At 41.0% G+C, this 27,305-nt stretch overlaps 1 protein-coding gene across 2 annotated transcripts in view; it reads left to right on the top strand.

The window, feature by feature from the left end:
- Nucleotides 1–7,367: 7,367 nt before the first annotated feature.
- sema3fa (sema domain, immunoglobulin domain (Ig), short basic domain, secreted, (semaphorin) 3Fa) overlaps nt 7,368–27,305 on the top strand; it is a 109,355-nt gene continuing 89,417 nt past the window's right edge. For both annotated transcript variants that reach the window (XM_057845766.1, XM_057845765.1), the window contains exons 1-2: nt 7,368–7,691; nt 10,831–10,979. In XM_057845766.1, the coding sequence (XP_057701749.1) occupies nt 10,868–10,979 (112 nt within the window). In that variant the 5' untranslated portion in view covers nt 7,368–7,691; nt 10,831–10,867. The remainder of the gene's footprint in view (nt 7,692–10,830; nt 10,980–27,305) is intronic.

Raw genomic sequence — 27,305 nt, 5'->3', positions numbered from 1 at the left:
GGCTAAAAGTCATTTGTTTCAATTTCCTCCTGCGTTTTGTCTCCGTCATCGGCGATTAGATGGGCCAAGCGGAAGATGGATGGTGTTAAAGGTGCACGGGACATTTCAGCGTTCCAAACAACGCAACGTGTCCAATTCAAATATTCCTATAATGACTTCATTGCAGTATAAACACACATTTAACGCAGGACTCGCGGGGCTCGTTTGTGTTCCAGCAATGCTTTACTTTGACTGATGTAGAATTCTCACGTTTAACGCAGGTCATATGCGTTGAATTATGATGTGACATGGTGCCGTCCATATAACCTGCGAACAATGACCAGATGCCGATGAGGTCCACTTCCTCCCAACACCTCGACAACCTGGTTGCCTTTCTCTGGTGCTTGCATCAGATATTCATGAACAAATGGAGTCTTAAATCTTTTAATCTCACTCTATCCCTTGCCTGATCACACAGGCTTATTTTGCTTCCCAGTCGGCCAGTGCACAATGCAGATGACGGCCAGTACGCACGCTAATTATTCCATAAATGTGCCGTACAGTAGGTTGGGTTTCACACATTTGTCATTGCACTGGATCAAATGAGAAACTGGGTAATGCAAGGGTTTTCTTTGTTGTAGCGTGTAGTCGTCGTTTCATTTTAAAAGACGGCTGCTCAAAGTTGTTAAGTATGCAAATATAAAATGTCTTAGACCTCTGATAATTGACATATAATGTTTAAATAAGAAATGGAACCACTCACGGGCGCAGCCATTTTGTAAGGTCAGTTATACCCACGCACATGTGAATTTGACAATGGGTATCAATGACTTAACAAGGAAGATTGTGCAATTTGGGATATTCACATTTCATTGGCTAAAACTAGAGATAGCGGGTCCAATCACGTCATTTTCAAAGTATCGGAATCGGCAAAAAAATATCGCACATGCCTTTTTTAAATATATACTGTATATATATTTTTTAATTAAATCGTTTTCTAATTGTATTTAACGTTACAGACAAAATGTCTTACACTCATCCAGAGTCTTTAGTTTTGTCTTAAACTAGGGCTATCAAATTTATCGTGTTAATGGCGGTAATAACTTTTAAATATTTAATGCAATTAATGCATGCGCTGCACTACCCACTCACGCATTGTCGCATTCAATCTATAATGGCACCGCTTTACGTATACATTAAAAGACAACGTTAAATGAATAGAGAGAATTTTGGCAGCCTTTGAAGCTTTTTTTTAAATGGCTAAAGCCTTACAATCCCTCTCTCAACAATTAGAAAAAACGTGGGAAGCAATGTGGGGAAGAAAGGTAGTAGTTGATCTTTTTCTTAACACCTTATTTTATCTCCCAACGCAGAGAAGATATATCAATTGGTAACACTACGCACAGTCATGGTTGCACTTCCCATCATGCATTTGGGCAGAAGTTAAATGGCTACAGTATCATTTACTGAAAGCTCAACAAATACACTAGATGGCAATATTTAGTCACAATATACAAGGTCACATTTATCCTTGAAGAATTACAAGTTTTTCTATCCGTGGATCCCTCTCACAGAAAGAATGTTAATAATGTAAATGCCATCTTGAGGATTTATTGTCATAATGAACAAATACAGTACTTATGTACTGTATGTTGAATGTATATATTCGTCCAAGTTTTATTCATTTTTTTCTTAATGCATTGCCAAAATGTATATGATCGGGAAAAATTATCGGGAATGATTGGAATTGAATCAGGAGCAAAAAAAAAAAGCAATCGGATCGGGAAATATTGGGATCGGCAGATACTTAAACTAAAACGATCGGGATCGTATCGGGAGCAAAAAAACATGATCGGAACAATCCTAGCTAAAACATTACCGACATTGACATCTCCCTTATGTCAGGCGGCCCCTCCCTGCAAATGCTATGGTTTTCTCTTAAAGCGTAGATGGCTATTCTGCCATAGTTTCCACGGAGAACCTGAAGCCAAAGTAACAAGATAGGAAAAGTAAGGATTGGCACCTTGTTAGTAGTACAGGTAGTCCCCGGTTTACGAACGAGTTCCGTTCCTGCGCTGGCGATGTAACTCGGATTTCCGCGTAAATCATAATTAACCCTTTAAATACCTAAAAACACCTTCTAAATTAAAAAAAAAAACTATCCAAAAACATGTATTTTACGTCATTGTACTGTCCTCGCCAAGACATTTGAACTAAGTCCTAGCTAGACAGTGAGCTAAGCTCCGAAATGACGATTTCAGACGTCCATGTGGTTTGCCGACTTTATTCAGCTGCTCATGACATCAACACTTGCAGAATAAAACTAAAATAAAATAAAATTTAAAATCAGACTCTTCTTTAATAACAGCAATCAAATTTGCATTTACAAGTAGCTGCTGATACAGCAAAAACAAACGATTAGCATGTATCAGTTAGCATCGGAGCATCAACAAAAACAATCAAATAAAGTCACCCCAAGTATTCGACCACAATTGAAAACGCACACTAATATGGGGAGAGATTTGTCTCAAAAATATTCACACAAATACATCCGCGATTCACATATATGTTTTGTGGACCCAATTCATTTTTTTTCTTTTTATGTGTGTTAGCAAAAAAAAAAAAACAAACATAAATGAATCGTCTCCCATTTCATGATTAAAACGTGTAAATGAATCGCGAATGTGCTTGTATGTGAATATTTGACCGTTTCTTGTTATGATTGTCTCAAAATAAATGCATGCTGCCACTGATTCACAAATAAAGTTGAATTTTTGCAAATAATTCAGGATAAGCACACGCACAACATAAAAAAAAATCATAATTCATGCGGATTTAGAGGACATATTTATGGATTTTAAAAACGTTAAAATCACGGATATAATTGTGGATCTCGAAATACATGTGAAATTCTTGGATATATTTGTGGATCTACAAAACATATATACGTATGTATGAATTGCGGATGTATTTTTGAGAATATTTTTGTGACAAATCTTTTCACATACATTAAACAGTACAAAAGGGGTTATATACAGCCGTCACCTCTGGATGCTTCACAAGCAACAAATGTGCGTGCTCCCTCTGTCACCCGGCTGCTCTGTGTGTGCGTTTGTGGGGTGGGCGCGTCTGTACATGCACTCGCTACCTTATTCTACGCTTCCTGCGCCAAAATAAAAGCATGCATCACCAGTGTTGTTAATAACAGCGTTAGAGTATAGGGCGTTACTAACGGTGTTATGCTGCAAAGTTGCCTTTGCAACACCATTACCGTTATGGAGGACGTTAAGGTGTGATTTACTACAATTTGGTTGAATGACAAGAGATGGCTGAGAGACAGGGAGAGAGCAGAGTGGGAGATGGTTGTGACGGCGTTACAAACGCGATGCTAAGTGGCTCGGAGCGTTAGCATAGTATTCGCGTTCTTGCAAATATTAGCATTTAGCGTGGGGAGCATCATTTTAAACACTCTGGAAACTTTTTTTTTACACACAGTTCATGGTGTTCAGGTGGGTACAATTAATTGAAAATAATGGACTGTTTTCCTGTTCAGTTTGCATTATCATCACCAAGTAGGTGCTGTCCTTCTAGATGCTGCAATGTAAAATTAATTTGTTTTTGTGTTTTATTACAAAATACAGTCACTTGTCCTAAACTTTTCTTGAATGATGTTTATTGTGATTTTTTTTTTTTTTTTAATTCATCAAAAAAAAATTGAGCAAATTTAGAAGACGGAAAGGATTCAGAGCCTCACCTGCATATTGAAAAATATATCTATATATATTAGGGGTGTGACAGTACACAAAAGTCACGGTTCAGTACAACAGGAAAAATCTCACAGAATTTAAAGTTTGTATACCATTACACTCTTATATAGGTGAAATTTTTAAAAATTTAAAGGTTGACCTTTGGACTTTTTTGGAAAGAAAAAGACAATCAGATATTATAAACATATTTGATGTGAAAGATGATAAAGAATTGATCATGTAATAACATGTAGAAAAGTAACATAAGTTACTTTGCCGAGTAACTAATTACTTTTACATTGAGGTAACTGAGTTACTACCTCAATTAATTTTTGGGAGAAGTAATTTGTAACAGTAACCTATTACTTTTTTTAAGCAAGATTGACAACACTTTTTATCTACAAATGTCATCTCTGGATGCTTCACAAGCAACAAATGTGCGCTCAGTCTGTCACCTGGCTGCTCTGTGTGCGCGTGTGTGGGGTGGGCGCTTCTGTACATGCGCTCGCATCCTGTTCTATGCTTCCTGCACCAAAATAAAAGCCAAAACAAAAGTCAACATTTAAAAAAAAAAAAAAAAAAAAAAAAAAAACGAGACTGAAGCATCGTTGTCGAAATCGTGTCGGGTCTCTCGTAACCCGGGGACTACCTGCACTGATGTCAGTATCAGCTGGTGCAGCGTATGTACTGTTAATGTGAAGTGGAAACTGGCATCAAAGGTGCTTTTTTTTAAATCAAAGATTTGATAATAACCTAAAGTGCCTATGACAGCAAAAGCATTTTTATTTCATATTTCACGCGGTATTTTATGCTCTTGAATGAAATGGACCGCTTGGATGTGTGTGGAAGCGATCAATATATATATTCAATTCTTTGAACCCCACGCCCTGAAAATGAGTAACCTCCTGGATTGAGGAGGAATGCAAATGTGACGTCACCCGGGTCAGCATCTCACAATACAGCATTGCTTTATACCATGCAGATTAACTGCGGATTCAGCTGATTGTGCGGATTAATTCGTTTATTTTTCGCATCAAGCCAGCCAAATGTGATGCAGGTTTTTCTTGCTGCACCAGGGAGAGGCGTGTGAGCCTTTTTGGGTTTCAAAAAGTTCCCGTTCACCGCGGAGATTGAACAAAACAGTCCGACAATCAAGAGACCATTGGACGGATGACTAAGGGGCAGTTTACATGGCGACTCTCCGAGAAGACGAAAAATTTCATGTTTGCATTTATATGGTTCCATTTCCATTCAAACAATATCGCAATTCCGCATGAAAACGATGTAGTATTCATGCCAGGCACTAGGCGGCAGTGCAGATTTACAAGGCGACAGCGAATGATGCACTTTGACCTCCTCAGCCCGGAAGACAACATGCCCGCCCTCTCCAAGTAATGGCATTTTCTTTTGTTCAAAAAGGCACAACAATGGAAACATTCAACATATTTAAGTTAAAAACATTATGAAAACAGTAAATTAAAGCCGACATTCCGCCATTTGCTGTTTTTAATGTTTAATAACACCGCTGCGCACGTCCATGTGACGTGCGGGAGTGCTTACGTCATCGAAGCGAAGGCGGTTTCGATGCATTTGAATGCGCTGCGACCCCCGTAATCGAATTCTTCCACTTGGGAGGCAGGATTCAGAATTTTTTGTCTTTGCCTTTTGTCTTCGCCGACACCATATGCACGCGAGGCAATTCCGCTACTCAGTCATTGCGTCTTCATGTCGCAAAGTCGCCATGTAAACTGCCCCTAAGTGAGTAAGCTACTTGTTTTGTTATGTCAAATACTGGGATCATGGCACACGTTTTAATAAAAAGGTGGCTTGCATTTTGTGGCTGACAATGCTCCTTGTCCACTGAGAAGGGCGCCCGGCCGACGTTCAGCGGCTTGTCGCACACCCCCCTCGGTCCTCTTTGTGTGCCTGCCGAGTATGCGCTTTCCTCGGCTTGATGACAAGCACTGGAAGCCCGCCGTGGCCGCAGTAGAACGATGAGCTGTAACTTGCTCGCCCCGGGGGCTGGCCGATCCAGCCCGCTCAGTCCTCTTCGCCTGCCTGCCGAGAATACACTTTCCCTGACTTGGCCACGAGCAGCTCCGCGCTCCGACGTTGGCTGGATTGTCCACCGAGAATGGGCAATTTTCGGCGTGCATTCCCGGTGACGAGCACTGCCAGCCAGCCGTTGTTTACGCCTTTTTCTCCGTCTCCGAAGCCAGGGCAGGAAAATGACAAAAGCCGGACTAACTCCGGTGGCATAAAACACCGTTCTGGAGAAGAAGAAGTTAGCAGTTTTTACCATTATGCAGTAATTTTGCCCTGTCCTATCGAAAAAATGCATTTTAATAGCTTAGTACACCAGACTCACCGCTGTTCCAGCTACTGAGTCTGGCCACCATTCAGCAGATACAATTTCCAGGACGGAGCAAGCCACAGCAAACAGACAGCAGAGCGGACCAATCAGCGACGGGCAGACTTGACGTAAGTAAAGCGACGAGGGCAGGACGAGGGCAGGACGAGGGACTTGCGCGTGGATGTAAACATATGAGGAGAGCGGAGTTTATTCAACATGGTTAGCGCGAGACAGACTGTTGTCAATGACTTGTGTCGATGTGTTTTTGGTAATTTAAAACTGATTTTACCGTGAATTGGAACATATTCTCGGCTCTCCTCTTCGCCATCTGTGTTGTTGTGGAGACGACTTCCGACGCAGAAGAGTGACGTTGCTCGTTGAAAACGCGTCACGCAAATAAACAAATCTGATTGGACGGTTGATTTTGTCCGTGCTCGAGAGGCCATTAATGGGCTGGGTCCCAGACTATTCTCACAGTGTTTAAAAAATAGAGGGAGATCAGCCTGGCCGTGCCAGGCAAGCATTTTAATATTTCATATTCCATTTAGCACAAGACTTATTGTCATGACCATACAATTTTATTCAGCAATTGGGGGGAAATGCTTAGATAAAAATGAAAGAGAGATTGAAACAATCATGATATTTTGATGCTGTGTGCCGCATTTACCTTGTTCTGAATAATTCTAAATCAGATGAAATTGTGATCCTGCCGACGTCATCCTGCAGCTGGGGACGCAAGAGCGCTATAATGACAGGAGGGGCTAAACGGCAGATTTAAAAAGTCATTTCTCGTCATCTGCGCTTTGCCAAATTGTTGCATATAGTCGAATGGTCTCAAAATATCATTCTTATTCACATAATAATACTAATTAAGATATTTTATACGCTGTCACAGGCACTTTAAAGATTTTTATAGCAAATTCAAACTTAGTTGAACATAATCATTCAAAATCTTTGCAATACAAAGATTTACAGGGCTTCCTATAAAAGTAATTTTCTGGAAAAGACATAACCAGAGAAGTATTTGGCTGCTTCATTTTCTTGATAGACAGACAAGCATGACAAAGTCAATTTCCCCATAAATGTTGACTAGCAGAAAATTCTAGTTATATTCCCCCTGGAGTACAAGAAAACACATTGCATCCTTATTATATTTTTAATTTGGGGGCGGTTTCGGTGCGAAGGTAGGTGCCCACCCCCATGGGTGTGTCCACGCCTGAAGGGTGGTGAGGGTGGTGGGGGTCTCCTCTATCCACCTGCACACGCTGCTCGGCAGCCACTTGAGCAGCGGAAGCTCGTCTGTGTCAGACCCCTTTCACCTCTCTGGATCAACTCATTTGCGTTCTTTTGCATCTTACCCCCCGACGATGGAAAGTACACAACTATTCACAGAGGGCACTTCAACTTAAGAGCATTAAGTTCAATTGAGTCCATCCGAGCTTTGTTGGGCTCCGGTCGGGATAACCGAGCGGGATCTCCGGAGGACACCAGCCGGCTCACGACTGCGTGCGCCCGGGCAAAGACGCTCCGAGGACCCCCGGGGGTTGGATGGTTGTACATTTTTTTCTGGACAGCTTCTTTCGCGGCATTCTCTGGGCATAACCAAACGCTAGGTAAGAGGGCATCAAGAGTGCTGTTATGCACGTTTATGTATCGTGAATCATGTAGCTCTAAGGCAGATGCGCCTTTAAATCAACGTTTAGACGTTTGCCCATGCGGAGAATATGCTTGCACGTCACGCCATAAATCACATTCATTTTACAAGTTGTGTCGTTTATTTGGTTCCCGGGGAGCCTTTTGATGTTTATTCAAAGCAACAGGCTCCTGTGTATTTTTTACTGGAGCTGGCAGAAATACCGGTACCTGTACAATAAACACTAATCTACACCAGGGCTAAATACGGAGGTCCTCTGGTTACGACGTTGAAGCAAAAATTGACAATACCTGATTTGTCGTAAGTCGAAATACAGTCGTGAAAACATGATGTTGATAAATATAGGTGTGTATAAAAGCTCATGACTTCAAAATTTAATCTAAAGCAATCCATTAAAAATATTTTTCAGTAACCTGTAATGTTGAACTGTTGTAAATACAGGACCCCATCATCCTCATGTACGTAATTGATATTCACAGTGTCCTTGATTTACGACAATAGATGTAAGGAAGAGCGTATATTGTGATAATTACATCATAATCACTGTAAATACTTCTATGAAATACTTTTTCGTAAATATAAAACAGCTGAAGACAAGACAGGAATTGCAGCAGTTACTTTGCAAGGATTTATTTTTATGTCTCTCTGCAAACTTGTTCAATGCATGTCTTCGGGACTTTAAATTGCCCAGTGTCGGGGCCTATGTACACCCAAATTTGTACTGAAATTGGAATGAATGCCATTGTCTATCACTGCTATTACACTGTCTATATCTCTACTTACACAGTAGTAAGAATTCATGATTACAGTAAATATTGAAGACAATGTAATTTCTTGGTCAGATAGACGACAATCATATGAAAAACTCAAGATTGGTGGTAAGTAAGCTAATTGGCTAATTCATCGTGTGCCCTCTGTAACCTCAAAATGTCATGTCAGCACAATCTTGAACGGAAGACTCACTGTGGAGACTGTACTGGAGTTTAAGAGTCTTTTACCCCCAAATGGTACATGTAGAAACTTAAAATGTCACAAATACAGACAAAAGGATGCCCCAAGCAAGCCTATTCAATTAAAACCGTCTGTTTTTCAAATGCAACATGGCTTTTGACAACTGTTATGCCCATTGTTCTCTCGTTCCTTCCTCAGCCAACCTTTCTTTCGTGTTCTCTCCCAATCCACTCCCGTCTTTTACTCTGTGTCTCCATCCCAACCCAACCGGCCGTAGCAGGCAGTCTTAGTTTTCTTCCTTAGAGGGAGATTTCCCCAAGTGCTTGCTCCCACAGAGTTTATTTAGTTTTCTTCTATTGTGAATTGGTGCTGAACATCAAAATTTACTTCCATCAGCAGCTCAAAAAAATGACAAAGTAGTCTCAGTTGGTGACATGTGGTCTGGGTACATAACTAAGAGCCTGGTCACTTTTTTAAAATCTTGGTTAAAGGTCTGATTTGGAGTATTGCCTCAGAACCCACAGTGTGCAACTTGATCTTAAACCTTGACTGACAGTTTGACCTCAGGCTCGAGACCTATGTCTCAGTGTCTTGGTGTCTCTCTGTCTCGGTGTTGTGCCAGCGTAAATTACAGCTCCCGACACAGATGTACGCTTGTTTTATTGTGTCCGCGTCCTCCCAGGCGACTTGCCATGCTGCATTTGGACGCCGTCCACCGTCCCAATGTTCAGTTGCCCTTAGTGCAGTCAGTGCATTTTGCCATGGAGCCCTTCGTGACACTCTGCTTGTTAGACTCAAAAGGAACAACTGCTGAAAAAATGCAAAACAATGAAACTACAATTGCACTTGCTTAATTTGTAGTCTAGCTTCATCACAGCAGGTTTGTTTCCGTATGCGTGCCGGGTATCGCGTAGAGAGCAGCGGGAAGCGCCGTGGGTGGTTGGAGAGGAGAGAGGCTCTTTGCAAGAGAGAGGTTCATCCCAGAATGTAACCACAGCCACTGAAACCTCAGACATTGGCAAGCATCCACCTGGAGTTTAAAAAAAATATACATTGGTCTTCAAAAACAAATATGTATGCCTTAAAAAGATATTCATATTTAGACTCAGAATTAAACATTTACTGATAAACAGCATTCGAACTTCAAATGTATTGTAGTTTTTCTTTTGGACCGGTACATGCATTTGCCTAGTACTTTAATCATAATTGCAGGAAGTTGAAGGGAAAACACTTCTGAGCCTTCCATTTAAAAAAAAAAAGATCTAGAATTTCAAATGTCTAGTATTACGGTTTTTAATAGGGCTCCACTGATAGCTTCCTTTCATGCAGACAGCATGGGTTCGATTCCAGGTCACTGTCTCAAAACCTAGCCATGATATCAAGGGTTGGGTTGCGTCAGGAAGAGCATCCGGTGCATGTAATTATGTGGTTGCCATGCTGTGACACCTCTTAGGGGACACACCGAAAGTGATATTTTTCAAGTATTGCCATTCATGTTTTTTTTTTTCATTGCGATTGCCATATTTACCAAGACATGTCATGTGTGCACATAAAGCTCTTTAAAAGATCGAGAGAGCAACGCAGTGTTAGCAAACTCTACCTTTTTTCAAAAAAGCTTGTAGCTAGCAAAAAAATTGCAGCTCTATGTCATTATTGGAGGCTTTTGAAAACCCAAACTATTCCCCAGATGCAGCCAGAGTAGGAAATAATTTTGCTGACTTGACCACAGCCACATCGCTAAGGTAGCCTTCCTCGAGGAAACCACAGCAGGAGTCAGTGTCCTCTCATTCCTGAGTCAAGTGAAATTAGAGGAATTATCCCTGAAATTCAAGTATCTAAGTTCTGGCCTCAAGTAGCGGACAGAGGTCGGTCTGTAACCTTAATCAATAATGACCAACAACTGAGTTCAAGTGCTTGGGTTGACTGAATTGCCTTTCAGAATTTCTAAATTCTTGACTCTTGTTTTGTATCCTAATTTGGGCAATAATAACCATAAGAATGATGATTTTAGAACAATTTCATCTCTAATTTGCATCCAGTCTGATGTACTTCACTGTGTGAGGCACTATGCTTGATTCAACACCAGTTTTAAACTTGATGCGAGATTCCAGCACATTGTCTGACGTCCATCCATCTCTGTCCTTCAGCTCCTGGATTCTCCTCCCCCTTGGTTAGAGAGAAACAATGTTGTTGGGCAGCCTGTGCTGTATGCTGGCCCTGATGGCCTTGTCGTCCGCAGGGCTGCCTACGGCCCTGGATCCACTGTCCGCCCCCAGGATCTTCTTGTCCTTCAAAGGTGAGTCTCCAGCTCTGTGCTGGTGTGAAACAGGCATCCTCGACAGGTTGCCAGAATTAAATTGCATAGCTTTTTTTTGTCCTGGTCATCTATTCAACTGTATATTGCGTGTCATTTCATTGGTTCATTGTTTCATTCATGGATTACCCATAAAGGAAAAGTTGCAGGAGGCTTCATTTGCCATCAAATTCCTTCTTTCTATCAATTGATGTTATTGACACCAGTAGAGTTTATGTTTTTTTTAAGCATCTGTGCAGTCTCTAATGACCAACTGAATGTCAGTGATGTTCCTTTTGAAATCTAAGGAATATGGTATATCACATCACCTCCCCCCTTTTCTTTAAATGGCCTAGCTGCTATTAGTTGTCCAAACAGGCCTTTGTGTGGCCTCGGCTCCCTTCTGAAATCAAGTCCGATTTCACACTTGGCTGGGCCCTCACTCAGGCCGACATCCAGCATGTTATGAATGTTTGCCAGTTGCCACATGAGACCCTCTCAGTGTGTACGTGTGTGTAGGTCTCCTGTTAAAATAGGTTTCAGTGGTGTAGCGATGCGTAAATTTAAGGATGGGCATTTGGAGTGCAGTTCTTTGATCGACTGGAGAACATTGACAACTGTTAGCGTTCTTTGATGAGGATTTTTTTTTTCTAAATAAAACACATTTTCATTGGTCGGTTGTATTCAGTCAATATAATATTGAAGCATTGACACATTGAGTGCATATCAACCACATCTATTCTTTCTAATTTGATTATTCTTGCTTCATGTATACATTTTTTAAGCCCTAAAAATGAAAGGGCTCGGTCAATTGTGATTCGCTCACTCTCTCATTGTCCCCCTTTTTTGCTTACTTTGTTTGTTTTTGCTCTCGTTATCCCTCACATCCTATTGTGTTTCCCTAATCGAGACGGATCTCGCACGGAAGCACTCACACATTTACATGCTTGAAAAGAGATCATTTATTCTCCCCTTTGGTTTAATCAACTTCCGTTTTGTTTTTTAATTAGTTTTCGACATTACTTTATGCATCGCGGAGCAACCTCTTATGGATTCAAATGCCCATAAGCTGTGCGCTGACTAATTGTATTGGTTTTTGCGCCACACTGCTGGGAATAGCTCTTAAAGGAGCTTTTATTCATTTTTAATGAGCTAACATACTGAACTAAATAATGGGCATGAGGTTTAGCAATAGCTTTTAGTTGCTATTTCCCGTATTAGTTGTAATAAATATAACATGATAACAGACTAGGCTCATTATGCGATTTATTTATGTTTGAATAATAAAACCTTTGTTCCGCATCTTTGAAACAAGTCATGTAAAGGTTAAACAGTGGCAAAACATTCTACTTTTCACTGATCATTTACATTTTCTGACACCAGTACATCAAAATGTTAATGCCTTTGGCATGAGACCAGAGTCAACTCAATGTTTTGTCTTTTCCTTTCGAATCTTAGCACTATATCACCCCCCCCCCACACACACACACAAAAAAAAACCCACAAAGGATTTAAAAGTCAAAATGGCTCATACAGTATATGTCTTATGTTTTCATTAATTTTAACCCCGATTTGTTTATTCTAGTGGTTTTATATCAGATATAATGTACATTTTTCTGAAACCCAGCATGTTGGAAAGCTTAAGGATTCTGATCATTAAAGTTCAAGTTATACAGTTCGAGTAAGGGTCATGACAGCGTAACAATATGAAATCAAATATTGTCAACTCGGATTAAAAACCCATCCAAATGCAATACATTTCAAATATCTGCTAATACAAAAGCAGGGTAACTGCACAAATCAGATATATACACTCAACTTGACATTGTTTTTCCATTTCCTAAAATAACTAATCACAGATGTCTTAGGTTGATTGTCATGTGTGGTAAAAAACAAAAAAATAGATTTCGTAATGGTGGCAGTGACACTATCACCCACTAATTCTATCAAAAATGATGGACAGAAAAAGCAAAGGAAACCAAAAGATATCATTTTTGGGGATCTTAGACTCAATTTTAAAGGTTTTTATTTTGTCACTCACAGAGTGTGAGTGTACGCTCACATTCACACTTAGGGACAATTTTTGGACCATTCAATCAGCCTCCCATGCATGTTCTTGGGATGTTGGAGGAAACCAGAGTACTCGGAGAAAACCAACGCAGGCACGCGAAGAACATGCAAACTCCACACAGAAAAGCCAGAGTCCAGGATTGAACCTTTGATCTTAGAACTGTGAGTTGGATTTGCCAACCACTCAACCACTTGCCTGGCACAGCCAGACTATTCTCCCTGTATTTTTCAAACACTGTGAGAAATAGTCTGGAACCCAGCCCATTAACGGCCTCTCGAGCAAGGGACAAAATGAATCGTCAAATCAGATTTGTTTATTTGCGTGACGAGTTCTTAACGAGCAACGTCACTCTTGCGCGCCGAAAGTCGTGTCTACAACAACACAGATGGCGAATGGGAGAGCTGAGAATATGTTCCAATCCGCGGCAAAACCAGTTTTAAATTACCAAAAACAGATCGAAACAAGTCATTGACAACAGTCAACATTGCTCGCGCTCGCCATGTTGAATAAACTTCTCCATTCTCCGCTCACGCTAATTACTTGTCGCTTTAACAATGTCACGTCTGCCCGTCGCTGATTGGCCCACTCCGCTGTCTGTTTTCTGTGGCTTGCTCCTCCCCCGGAATTTGATCCGCCGGACGGTCGCCAGACTCAATCGCTGGAACAGCGGTGAGTCTGGTATACCAGGCAACTCAACCACAGCGCCTCCAATAATTGGTGACAATATATGCACAATATAAGTGAATGATTTTAATTGAAAACCTGATGTGTTGCCATTTTTTCAGAAATTGCCAGTTGAACTTGCATTATAAATTCAGCCAAATAGAAAAACGTGAGCTTTTGTAAAAAAGACATTCTAAAACGTTCTTGTTCAAAGTTAAAATATAGCACTAGGACCGCAGTCGCCTTTATGAGAAGGCTCATAAAAACCCAAAGGCCTTGTTTTAAACCAACAATGATCATTTAGAAGTAAAGACAGGACAAGAAGACTTGAAGCGCAGGCTGTTATTAAGTAGGGCCAAAAGGCCACACAAAGGGGTAAAGGAATGTCCATTCAGTTTAAGGGATAAATCATCTACCCAAAATCCTTGCTAACAATGGACTAATGCATCTGGGTTTTTGGTCTAAGGCTACGTTGACAAACCTCGTAAGATTGTGTGATGCATTCACAAATTAGAGAACCAAACTGACAGGACTGATGTGCAGTTACGTACGTAGGTATGCATTACAAAGCAAAAGAATCTATCTTAAGTCGGCTCCTGAGAACTCCTATATTTACCTTGAAAGCAGCTCTATAATCATACGCTATTTTAGAGCGCAGAGCTCGGCTGAGGTTGTGACCTCGCCGACAGAAGTCCGTCAGAGTCGAGGTTAACTGCCCTCAAACTATGGGAGAGTGGCAACATATTAACAAGTAATAGCTTGTTACTCTAATCCTCAGGCCACATTTGAAAGTGTTTAGCGTTGTTTTTCCATCGGCAAGGAGAACACCTGCGTACAAGGTTAGCCTCAGTAAGAAAAAAGCCATAATTGGGTGTGCTATTTGGGACTTTGCCCATCCATTTTGGACCTGTTTTCAGGCTTCCTTTTAGGCTTAGTACAGTGGTCTTTTGAGCTACGAGAATCCCGAAATATGATATTTTGAGGTTACTAATGGTGCAAAATAAACAAATGTATGCAACAGGTTACAACATCAACCGACACAAAAAGACATGCTTAATTACCACTGTACTTTGTGCTTTTTATTTGAATATTTTTTGAGTTTTTCCTCAAAGTTGTTACTGTAATTACGACATTTTGATTGTACAAACATTGCTAACCTATCACGTGATCGGAAATCGGGCTCGGTTCATGTCGTTTTTAGAGGATCAGAATCAAGTGAAAAAGATTGGGTTTTTGAAATTCATTAAATTTTAGGTTTAAGAGTTTTTTTTTTTTACATGGTTTAAACCACTGCCGCATTTTGTATGTCTATCATGCTGAGATGGTTTTCTTAAAAAGCTATCAGATCTGATTGCAGAAATATGTGATAAGTGAAAGATAAGTACTGGACTAGTATTTGTTGCACATAGGAGCAGCTACTAGGGTAGTTGATGAAATGCTAAATGCAGTCTTTCCGTCACTACATTGTTGCCCTAATCCATAAATCCTCATGTCACTCAGTAATGCAATGTCATGTAATTGATTGCCCGTGTCATCAGGCAACATGGCTTGTTAAATTGTTAACATCTAAAACACAATGAGGCAAGGTAATGAGTGACTGTGGCTCTATGATTGCAACCATAGTCAATTGATATTGAGTGCCTCAATAGTCGTTTTTAATCTATTTTCAAATATTAAAAGCTGAAAGGATTTTACTGTCTGTAAGAAATCTGGATACGATATTTTAATTCTTGAATTAAACCAACCAACCTTATACTAGGAGTGGGAACCTCTTGTTACCTCATGATACAATACGATTTGCGATACAAAGCTCACCATAACGATGATCTGACAATATGGCGATACAACGATTATCGCTACATTGGTCAGGAAATCATTCTAGGATATTCTACAAACAACTAATAAACAGAAAAACAAGCTTCTGCTATGAATTGGAATGAATTTATCACTAGTAGACGTCCTATCCATTTGAACTGGGAGGGATGGCAGCGAATGAACAAATAAGCTTCTGCTGTGAAGTGGAATGAGTTTATCACTAGTAGACGTCCAGTCCATTTGAACTGGGAGGGTGGCAGCGAATGATTCGTTCATTCGCTGCCATCCCTCCCTCTTCAAACGTATTGAATGTCTATGGCCGTCAGTGGCAGCCAATGCCAGGCAATGAGGTAATTTTGGGCCATTTGTCATTGACCTGATTTTCAGTTACTTCCTGTTGATTTTGGGGTATTTTATGGGTCACTTCCTGTTTATTTTGAGTTACTGAACAGGAAGTGACCTGGGAATCACCCAAATGAATAGGCAGTGACTGAAATTCAACAGGAAATGACCTGTAAATGAACAGCAAGTGACCTGTAAATGCCCCGAAAATCGGACAGAATGACTGTGAATGCTCTGATGTTAAATGAACGAACGTTCCCAGTCTAAATTGATTGGAGTCGAGCACCGTCAATGGCAGCCTTAGAGTTAACTGCAACACTATTATGGTGGAAGATATTGGTAACAACTTGTTGGTTCCTTTTTTGTTTTGTTTTGTTTTTTTAAACATTGACACATTTTTAAAACGATATCTCGATTCTGGGCAGGAGCATATCGATAACCTTTTGAGATACAAAGTATCACGGTATATCACAATCTCCATATTTTGTCGCACACCTACCTTGTACTGTTCTAATTTATTGAGATGCATCGGTATCATACATTACACATTATATATACTATGACTATGACTCACTCTCTGCATTGTCTAATTGACATCTTCTGTGCCCTTCTACCTACCAGCTACATTTCTCTCCCATCTCCCACAAATGTCAGCCTTTCTTCATCTCTGTCCTCAATTCATTCAAATTCTGTGCAACTGTGAAATGCTGCAAAACAAAAGGAAAAGCTTTCGGCAAATTATTTTTTTTGTCTTTTTTTCTGTCCACAAAGTTTCCCCTGCTGGCATTGTACCTGTTGGCATCAACACGGTGGTCCAAAACTGCCCCCGCTTTCCCTTTTTAAATCCTAATGAATGAATGTCAGGGCCGGGAAACATGCTTCCACACAGCAACACGGGTGACTGTGGCACGCAAGCCTGAAGCAGTTATTGCAAGACTTTGCTACTTTGTCTCTGGAGAGGCTGCCGGAGGAAGTAAAGGAGAATGAGGAGCACTGTAGAAGCACATCCCCAACAACCTCTGCTCTTCTGGATGTACGCTGTCAAAACTATGATTATTCAGAAGACAGAAAAAGGAGACGACAGTGCTAAATATAGTGTCCTTTTCTGTCTGCTTCTTTCTGTTTTTTCCCTGCCTCGTCGCCGGCGTGCACCCACGCCTCTCACTCGCTGGCGAGCCCCGCCCACGGCACGGGTGCGCTGGTTTGCCAAGCTGAGCTGTAGCAGAAAGAGAAGATGGTCTCTGAAGTGCCCTTGAGTTTGCTTGAAATGGTCACTAGGTGCAAAAATGGCACATGCCTGCACTACCACTAGGTTTAACTGAGACGATCACCATTGGCGATCACTGTTACTTACAGTGGGGCAAATAAGTATTTAGTCAACCACCAATTGTGCAAGATTAGATAGGCCTGTAATTGTCAACATGGGTAAACCTCAACCATGAGAGACAATGTGAAAAAAAAACAGAAAATCACATTATTTGATTTTTAAACAATTTTTTTCCAAATTACAGTGGAAAATAAGTATTTGGTCACCTACAAACAAGCAAGATTTCTGGCTGTCAAAGACGTCTAACTTCTTCTAACGAGGTCTAACGAGGCTCCACTCGTTACCTGTATTAATGGCACCTGTTTTAACTCATTATCGGTATAAAAGACACCTGTCCACAACCTCAGTCAGTCACACTACAAACTCCACTATGGCCAAGTCCAAAGAGCTGTCGAAGGACACCAGAGACAAAATTGTAGACCTGCACCAGGCTGGGAAGAGGTAAAACGCTTGATGTAAAGAAATCAACTGTGGGAGCAATTTAGAAAATGGAAGACATACAAAACCACTGATAATCTCCCTCGATCTGGGGCTCTATTCAAGATCGCACCCCGTGGCGTCAAAATGATAACAAGAACAGTGAGCAAAAATCCCAGAACCACACGGGCGGACCTAATGAATGACCTGCAGAGAGCTGGGACCACAGTAACAAAGGCTACCATCAGTAACACAATGCGCCGCCAGGTACTCAAATCCTGCACTGCCAGACGTGTCCCCCTGCTGAAGAAAGTGCACGTCCAGGCCCGTCTGCAGTTCGCTAGAGAGCATTTGGATGATGGTAAATGGTAAATGGTGTTACAAAGGACTGGGAGAATGTGTTATGGTCAGATGAAACCAAAATAAGAACTTTTTGGTAGAAACACAAGCTCTCATGTTTGGAGGAGAAAGAAGACTGAATTGCATCCGAAGATCACCATACCCACTTTGAAGCATGGGGGTGGAAACATGCTTTGGGGCTGTTTTTCTGCAAAGGGACCAGGATGACTGATCTGCGTAAAGGAAAGAATGAATGGGGCCATGTATCGAGAGATTTTGAGTGAAAATCTCCTTCCATCAGCAAGGGCATTGAAGATGAGACGGTGCTGGGTCTTTCAGCATGACAATGATGAAGCTCGTGAAGAGTTACAGAAAACGTTTGGCCTCCATTATTGCCAACAAAGGGTACATAACAAAGTACTGAGATGAACTTTCGACATGGACCAAATACTTATTTTCCACCATGATTTGCAAATAAATTCTTTAAAAATCAAACAATGTGATTTTCTGGGTTTTTTTTCCCACATTCTATCTCTCATGGTTGAGGTTTACCCATGTTGACAATTACAGGCCTCGCTAATATTTTCAAGTGGGAGAACTTGCACAATTAGTGGTTGACTAAATACTTATTTGCCCCACTGTACCTTTTTACATTGTTTGTGAAGAAAGAAAATATATGTCTAGAAGTTATGAAATTCAAAGCTTGGGAAAAAATTGATGTAATTCAATAATAGCAATTAAAGTCAGAAATGATTATTAATAAATTACAGTGGTACCTTGACATACGATCGCGTCGACACACGATCTTTTCGACATCTGACATAAAATTTAATTCGCCCTTTGTTTCTACATCCGACAACATGCTCGAAATAAGACATGACAGCTCCACAGACGGACGCTCGGCAGATCTTCTTGTGAGAGAAATCCACATAGGTTCCAAGAAGGTTAGTGCAGGAGGTGAAACAAGGAAAAACACATTTTTTTGACATTTACCGTTGAAATGAAGCTGGAAATGATAGAAATATATGAGCGTGGAGTGCGCATCCGTGAAGTGGCACAACAACACGGCCGTAGAATGTCTACGATCTCCACGGTCCTCCTCTGACCTCCATTAGCCAGTCTTTATAAGTTAAGGGTGTTCTCAACAAAACATTAAAAGAGAAAGTAAATCTCAACCGCACCTCTCCCTCTCTCTGTCACGTCAGCGACGCGGTGCATTCAGGTACAGCACGCAAAACACGTCCGCCACATTTAGAACCCGATTTGTTACATTATTAAAGGAATTATTATTATGACTATTTTATTATTTCGGTTTTTATTAATAATTTTTTTTTTTTTTGTTATGTGTAATTGCTACTTGTTAAAAATACAATACAAATACAAAATACTTGTTCGGCACAAACACAACCCTAATCAACAATACAAAATCTGCTTACAGTAAAATGTGGCGCTGCTACTTCTTGACTATCTTGACTTTGGACAAGATGGAGGGAATTATGAATGGTTTTAAATAACAGTCAAGAGGGAAAAACAGGGTCAAATGACAGGAAAACCCTACTAGAACAGCTGGAATGTATCTCGGGTAAATACCAGGCACATACAGGTGCGTCCTGATTTTTAGATTAACTTGAATGTGATTGAACAAAACAGAAATTGTTTCTGTGTTTTATTTTTACTTCTCTCTCGAAAAGATGAAAGTTAACATATTCACCTAGTCACCTAGTGGACAAACTTTTAAAATAATAGTTTTTGTTTTTTGAATTACAAAATCCTTGCATTTGAAAAGGGGCGTGTCGACTTTGTATACCCATTATTTGTTTGATACCAACTTGTTCTAATTAGTCGGTAATAATTTTTGCAGCGCTTGTATACGGTTTGTTTGTCCTGGCATGAATTATCCTACCACTTGTCTGTTGTGTAAAAGGGGACAACGCACAGCAGGGATGCAGAAGATGCTTTGTGGAGCACAGGCGTGTGATTGGCAGGTACGTGTCTGCTCACTAACGCCCTTGTTATTGATCAATATGTGGCAGACATGATAAAAATAGGCTTCGGCTCCCCCATGCTACGTCAAACCTGATAGCGCCAACTCCCGCAGCCTTAAAAATGCTTGATTGTTTTTCCAAGCAGGGTCGCGGAGTTCCTCTTTACTTGATGCAGGATGTTATGTAGCTTGTGATTAACGTCAAACGCCTACAGACGAGGATGACAGTCGTTCCAGTAGTGAGTGTGAGGGGCGCGATGGTTAATGGCTTTTACAAAAGGTGATTGTCTTGCAAGTCAAAGTGACAGTTGAGCATAACTGGAGTGCTTTTAATATTCATGTCTAGAAATTGCTGTTATGCCTGCGTGTTTGCAGAGCTTGTATAAAGCTTTTTTTATATATATTGAAAGTGACGAGACTTTGGCTCGGTTGCCATGACAGCCTCTACCTGTGCAGTTTTACTTTAATACAGGAGTGACAAACTCATCTTTGTCACGGGCCATGTCGTGGTTGTGGTTTTCATGATTATGGCCATTATATCTGCCAACAAGGACTGACAAGAGGAATCGACTAATTGACAACTATTTTGATAGGCAAATATTTTTTTAAAACCACTGTTGGCCTAAAAATGGTCTGAATCCTGTTTTTTGAGCCTCAAAAAAGCAAATACTTTTATTTTTATATCAATAATAATAACAATAAAGGGGAAAAAATGGTAATTATTCTTTTTTTACTTTTTTTAATAGAAACATCTAAAAAGGAACTATTCTCTTTATTTTGTATTTATTAAAACAAATATTCATTTTAAAATGATTATTGTTATAATCAATAAGTTTAATTTAGAAAAAAAGTCAACAGACATGTTTAACGTTCCCCAGTTCACACAAAATGACACGGCTGGGCAGATCTGGCTCCTGGGCCATTAGTTTCACACCTGTGCCTTAATATAACATGTAGTTGTCATACTATAATGGTAAAATTGCCCTTTATGGAATGCATGACGCTTAAACTGTCTCATAAAAAGGTAGTCAAGAATTTATTTTTATATTCTTCTATCGAGCTGTCACTTTCCACCAACGAAATCTGAAGATGTGGGTTGTAATCACAGCACGCTTATTTCCCTCGATGTCCGTGTCGCTTCATGGGAAGTCCCCGGGTGACGATTGGACAAACCACACCGACAATTGTGTTTATTAGACTGCGGTGATTTGTGAAGGTTCAGACATTTTTCGAGCAAGAAAATTGTGACATTAGCTCTTTTATACTCTCCGAATGTACGTGTTGGCCAGATGTTTTGTTTGGGGGGGCCCAGGGGGATCCCTGCTTGGGCTGAAATTAAGTGGACAGGAGGTCAAGGGCACCTCTTTCCTTGTTGACTCAGACAGCGATCATTCATTATCATTTGTCTGTCAGTGTCGAGATCTTGTTTCTGCGGTGCCGTTGACCTTTTTGAACACTTGGGGTGGAAGCCGACATTGGTTGCAACCAGTGTCGCTTTAACACTTGGGCTCAACCTCTAGAGTTGCAGCAACACTAAGCTTTCACTGAGATGGCAATTTTCCATTGTAAAATGGCTCAATTTTGGAATAAAGTTTGTAAGTAAAGTGTGAAGTAAATAGTGTGCTATAATTCTTGATCCTTCAGATGATTTGGGTACCCTGGAACTAATGTAAATTGTCAAAAGAAAATGAAAAATATGTCAGAGTTAACACTTCTGTAATTGTGTAAAATTTGTGTTAAAACACCAGTGGAGGATTTGCCCCACAGAGTTAAGCAAAACATCTGGTCAATGAATCAAATGGATTTTATGTCAGTATGAGTCAAATAAAGTTGTGGTTTTCTGGACAGTCGGTAAGGCAATAAAAGCAGTTTGAAAAGATCATCACAAGCTTGTGGAACTTTTTTTTGCAGTGCATAAAATAACAAAAGAGAACAGTTAGTGATGACTTGATGTAGAAGTTCCAGCCAGCGATTAAGTGCTAAGAACGCAATGTGTTTTGGATGAGATGAGAAAGCTACTTCACAATTGACTATGGGCTTGATATCCTAATAGACAAAATCTAAAAAGATACTGTATATTAGCTAATGAAATAAACTCGTGTGTCTACACTGAATCATCTTGAGTGTTTCCGTGGTCTTTGTGTGAAGTAGGCCACGGACTAGAATTCAAATGCGATGACTGTATTCCGCAATGGCTTGCTGGAAGTTAACCGTAGAGGAACATGTCGGTCATGTTGCAACAACAGGTGCTGGTGAAGAACGAAAGCAATGCTGCCTCAGAGTACGATAAGAGTTGAGTGTGTTGCTATTGTTGGCATCTGTCTGAGGAGATTTAATGTTACCACCGTATGAACAAAACTCGTCATGAACCAAGGGGCCTTCTATTTATGAGACGTAAAGTGGAACCTCCAAGCTCAAGTGCTTCTGCAGTCAAACACCTCAGTCACATTACTCAAAACATATATATAGTGTGTCAGGAATTCTTTAAGGTCTAAATTGATTTAAATTTTGTGCAGTTTAAAGGTTGATCTAACCAGCTGGACTGATATCCTAGCTGGACTGACATCCTACTTTTGACTATTCAGGTTACCAAGTAGCCGTACCTTTCTGAACACTTCGGTTTAACATATAAAGGTTGATTCGTGACCAAGATGTTCAACTTCTGATGGTCCGCTTCTGCTGTCCCTGTAAGGACAAAGACAACCATATTCTGGCACATGGGTATGTCGTAAATAGCTAAGAAATGAGAGACCAGAGGTGAAGGCGGTCAGAGGGAGAGGAGGACTGAAAGAAAATGCAAAAGGGGAGCTGCCGGGGCTATGCGAGCGCTAATGGACTACAGGGCAACCGTGTCACTTTTGCTATCCCAGCAAGTGAGAGTGAATGGATGGAGGGATTTGAGAAAGAGTGTGGGTGTACATGGGAATACTGAGGACAGATTATGCGTCTGTTTCCTATTAGATGCGGATGAATTTCGGTCAGGGTGGTTTACCTCGGCATTTGATGACTTGGACTCTTGCCACAGCTCCTCAGTACTGCGTCAATAGCCTTGACGCGCTATTGACACTTGTTCTCATCGCGGAAGGTGTTGTAAGCAATTTGGCTGGAGAAGCAAAGCCACATTACAGAATAAATGCTGCAATAAACATTGATTTTCAAGCCGTTAACGCCCCTCGGAATTTTTCTGATGTGTTTATGGGACGTGATGTGTTCTGGAGAGTATTTCTGAAAAAAGTCCCCAAACACACCCCTTCACATTGGGCTCCTAAAATGTAAGCCTGAGGTTAGAATTTGCACAAAATACTTTGTGGAGCATTGAATTTTAAGAGCTGAACATAATCGTCAATGTTGCAGTCATTTTTTTAAAAGACTCAGTCTCCTGTTCTTTTATGGAAAACATCACCATTCTAAATGAGATGTCAGTTATTTTTAATGTTTTGGCAGGGGCTGGCTAACCTCAAACATTGCCTTAAATGTGTCTCAGGTGAGAGATGTTCAGCATGTACAAAGTCTTGGCTGAAGACCAGGATGTTGTCTTTGTGTATGTGGGAGAAATGAGGCCTGACCATGATCCTGAGGGAGGTTGCACAAATGGTGTCTCCACTATTGGATTAAAAAAGAGCTGGAGCTGGAATGTTCCTGCTGCTTTCAGAACAGCATTTCATCGTACAGGCTACAGTCTTCGCTCCCACATTAATACACACAGGATGCTTTAATTGGTGAAAACTGAGATGCAGTCAGATGTTAACATCGTTACCACTTTCAAGGTTTTAGGTGTACATGCTGGGTAAATAGAAAAGCCTTGCTGTATCTTTAGTGAGAAGTCCCTTTCTTCAGTTGGATGGATATCCGTTTGCGGTTGCGGTTTCTGGCAAGCGGTGCCCACATTTGAAGGTCATGCCTCAGGGGCAAGAACCCCCTGAACCCTTCTCGGCAGGAAGGGCAAAATACGATGGAACGTGAGCTTTCCTGCCCTTGTTTTCTGGATTCATGCGCTGATGGGCAGCCTGATCATTTTCTGACTGTGGCGGGGAGGAGATGGCCTCTCATGCCTGGTCATTGTGGCAACTCGCATAGACTTCATGCCAAGATTTTCTCCATGCCTGCCCTCTTCACGCCCCTTCTGCCTCCGAGCTTTGTTCGCTCGTCCTGTTCTCAGGAAGCCTCTCTAGGTGTTCCCAATGGCATTTTGGCAACACAGGTCCACGGCGTCTGTGCCGTATGCATGTGAGCGCATTGCATATGGATGAATGAAAAGCGAGAGGAAGGAGGGCCTCCTGTGTTGCTGTTGTCATTGTTGTTGTTTGTGTTGACGCCTCACTCATCCCCGTGAATGGACCACATAGTCTCAATAGACGAGGGGCGTTTGTGTAGGCTGAGACCATCATTAATTTACTTCATTCACTCTGCCTGGGAAGCGAAGGAGGAGTGGCCTACAATGCTGGCATTGGCACTTGTGGAATTTTAAAGCTGGCTAACCACATCCTGACAATTTGGGCAAATTCGATAATTTTCCCTCTCATAATTATCGGACATTATTTGATATTTTGCAAACACGATTTACAGACCAGATTATTTCTATCTAATTGTTCATATACGCTGTTTTCTTTGGATTTTTCAGCAGTCTTGCTAACTTGTGGGAGCATGCTACCATTTGCAGGTCAGTCTTGGTATATTGAGTAGAGCAGCATCCCTCAACCTTTTCTTGCATCAAGAACCTGTTTTGCCTAGACAAAAGCAATATTTTGATACACCATCCACGGATTACATTTTGCCCTTTCTAAAGAAGCTACTGAAAAGGTTTTTTTCCTGTACTTGTTTTTGTTAACTTTTGGGTTTACCCATTTACCTGAATACCACGTAACTGAGACAAGCAGTTAGAGTACTGTACATAGGGGAGGATGCACCTGATATTCAGAAATGAACTTTTATTAGACACTGATGATTAATATAATATTTATTGTTCAGTCTTTGTTGTTGCCCGATCCCAAATGCCCCACAGACCATGTGCGTGTGCAACCCACTTCAGTGAATCCTCCCTCATGCTTGTTCTCTGTCTCTTATCTCTCACATCCTCCCCAGAAAGCCTCAAAAGACATCAATAAACTTGCCGATGACACCGATCTGCTCTAGGATGATAGATGACTAGCCCTTAGAGCTGATAGAAGTACTTTACGAAATAAATGCTTAACATATCTGGTTTTAATGTTGTCTGATCTGCCAAGCTATACCATAAATTTAATAGACAAACGCCTTTGACATTAAATGACAATAGTCCTTTTGTTGGTTCGTAATCCCATTTAGCAAACGTTACACGCTGGGAATTCATTCAGTCTTTGGGGCTTTTGATTGTGCCAGCATCATTCCCATACATGATTGGTGCAGAGCATGAAATGTGGCTTTTCACCAGCGTATCTGGATTACACTGTCCTATTAAAGCATCTGTGCGTGATTAATTAGTCACAAAGCTTTGAAATGCGTTCTGGGCAATTAGACTGTGAACCCAAAAGCAACTAATGGGCGTGCACTGAATTGTTTAAGTTTCTGTTAAATATCATCCATTTAAAGGTACAAAACTGAATGATTTGACTTAATTCAAGCAATGATCCTGTAATGTTTGGTGCATTTAAGCTCATTTTAGGTTTGCATCTATGTTTGTTTTTGCGGCACTAATAAGATGGAAGAATCTGAAAGATAACTCGATTCCATTTTATAATTGTATTTGGTTACTTTGATTTTTTTTGGGGGGGGGGGGGGCGCTCTAATAAACATTTGCAGAATATACAGTGGCAGCGTGTCCTTTGTCTATTTTTGTGTTAATGTTGCAAATGACTCACCAACGCGCTTTACATGATTGTAACCTGACCACAGGAAAAGCTGCCTGACTGAAAATGACAGACTGCAAACAAACCAGCCACAAGTGAGGAAAGACATAATTGCTGTTTGCATCTGATTAGTTAAAAAAAACACACGCAAACAAACAGAGGGAGAAAAGATGGTATGACGATAACAGGGAGTAGGCCTACCATAGAGGAGACCTCTGCAAGTCTCGTGCAGATCATTCGGTTTGTCTTATCGGTGCAGAACTTATGGCTAAGCACAGACTTATGAAATGGTATGACAGTTTCAGATATGAAGGTTTTAGCCTCTGTGTGTCTGTGCACTCACTGGCCTCCTCCGAGACAAGCGTGTTAGAGTGTGGATGGAAGGAACTGTGACTGAGATCATTATCGGATGTTGCCTTTCTCACCACCGATAAGACGCTTTCCTTCCTGCCCTCTCCATTCTTTTTATCTTGCTCTCATTCTTCAATGAAAATCAGGTACTTCCAGCTAACACTTGGTTTGTCATACCTACAGTATTTAAGCTTCTCCCCAGCTGGGATATGTTGTGTAAGTGTATTTCTCAAGACGAGCACTTCAGCACAAAAGTGAAAAGTGGCTGTTTTGTTGGTTTGCGATGGCGTAGACCCTACGTCGTCAATGAGCATTCGAAGTTCTGCGTCAAGGGAATGCATTGCTCTGTAATTCACCGCCAAGCCACTACAGGGGTGTTATGTTGTCTTTGTGCGGCGTTGGGGGACTCTTGTGAAATTCCTTGAATTTTCATCCGGTTAGACAACAATGGCAACGGAGATGGAATGCTTGAATGTGGATCTTCAGCTCATCAACATTGAACAACAAATGTTGATCATACAAATGTTGAGGCGCAGGCGACGCAGAAGACGTTTGCGGAGGTGGTCTGTCCGACTGGTTGATGCCGCAAAGAGACTGGCAGTCACATTACGAATTCTAGCTTCGAGTGAAAGCCAGCAAGCTGTGGTGGTTAGCTTCAAACTGGCGTTGAGCAATGTGTCCAGCATTTTGTCTGAGGTCTGCAAAGTATTTTGGACAGCCCTCCAGCTCGATTTTTTGCCGTGTCCTACGACCAGCCAGTGGGAAACCATAGCAGATTTCTGGTGACTATAGAACTTCCCCAAACTGCGTTGGAAGTCTTGATGGTAAACACGTTATCATAAAAGCACCGAGGCACTTTCAATCAGTGATGATGTATCAAGTGTGTAAACTGTCTGTTGTTGAAAATTAAATATCAAACAACTCTTTTGACACCAAACCTGTGCTATATTCTTCATATACTTGAAGTGTAAAATGTAAATAAGTCACAGACTCACAGCAAACATATGTACAAAATAAATGATAAAGTGCACCAACCAAAAATACGACATAAAGTGATAAAAAGCTGGCCGGCTGGGTCACCGCTTTATGTGGCCATTTGCTTTCGAACACACACATACTTGTCTCGGAGGCTCTTCCATTTTCTAGGCATTCGCTGACCTCCAGCCCTGTATTTTCAGCAACCTCCTTCCACGAA

The sequence above is a fragment of the Corythoichthys intestinalis genome, chromosome 9 (genome assembly GCF_030265065.1).
Source record: "Corythoichthys intestinalis isolate RoL2023-P3 chromosome 9, ASM3026506v1, whole genome shotgun sequence".
Classification (NCBI taxonomy): Eukaryota; Metazoa; Chordata; class Actinopteri; order Syngnathiformes; family Syngnathidae; genus Corythoichthys; species Corythoichthys intestinalis.
This window is presented reverse-complemented; position numbering and strand designations above follow the sequence as displayed.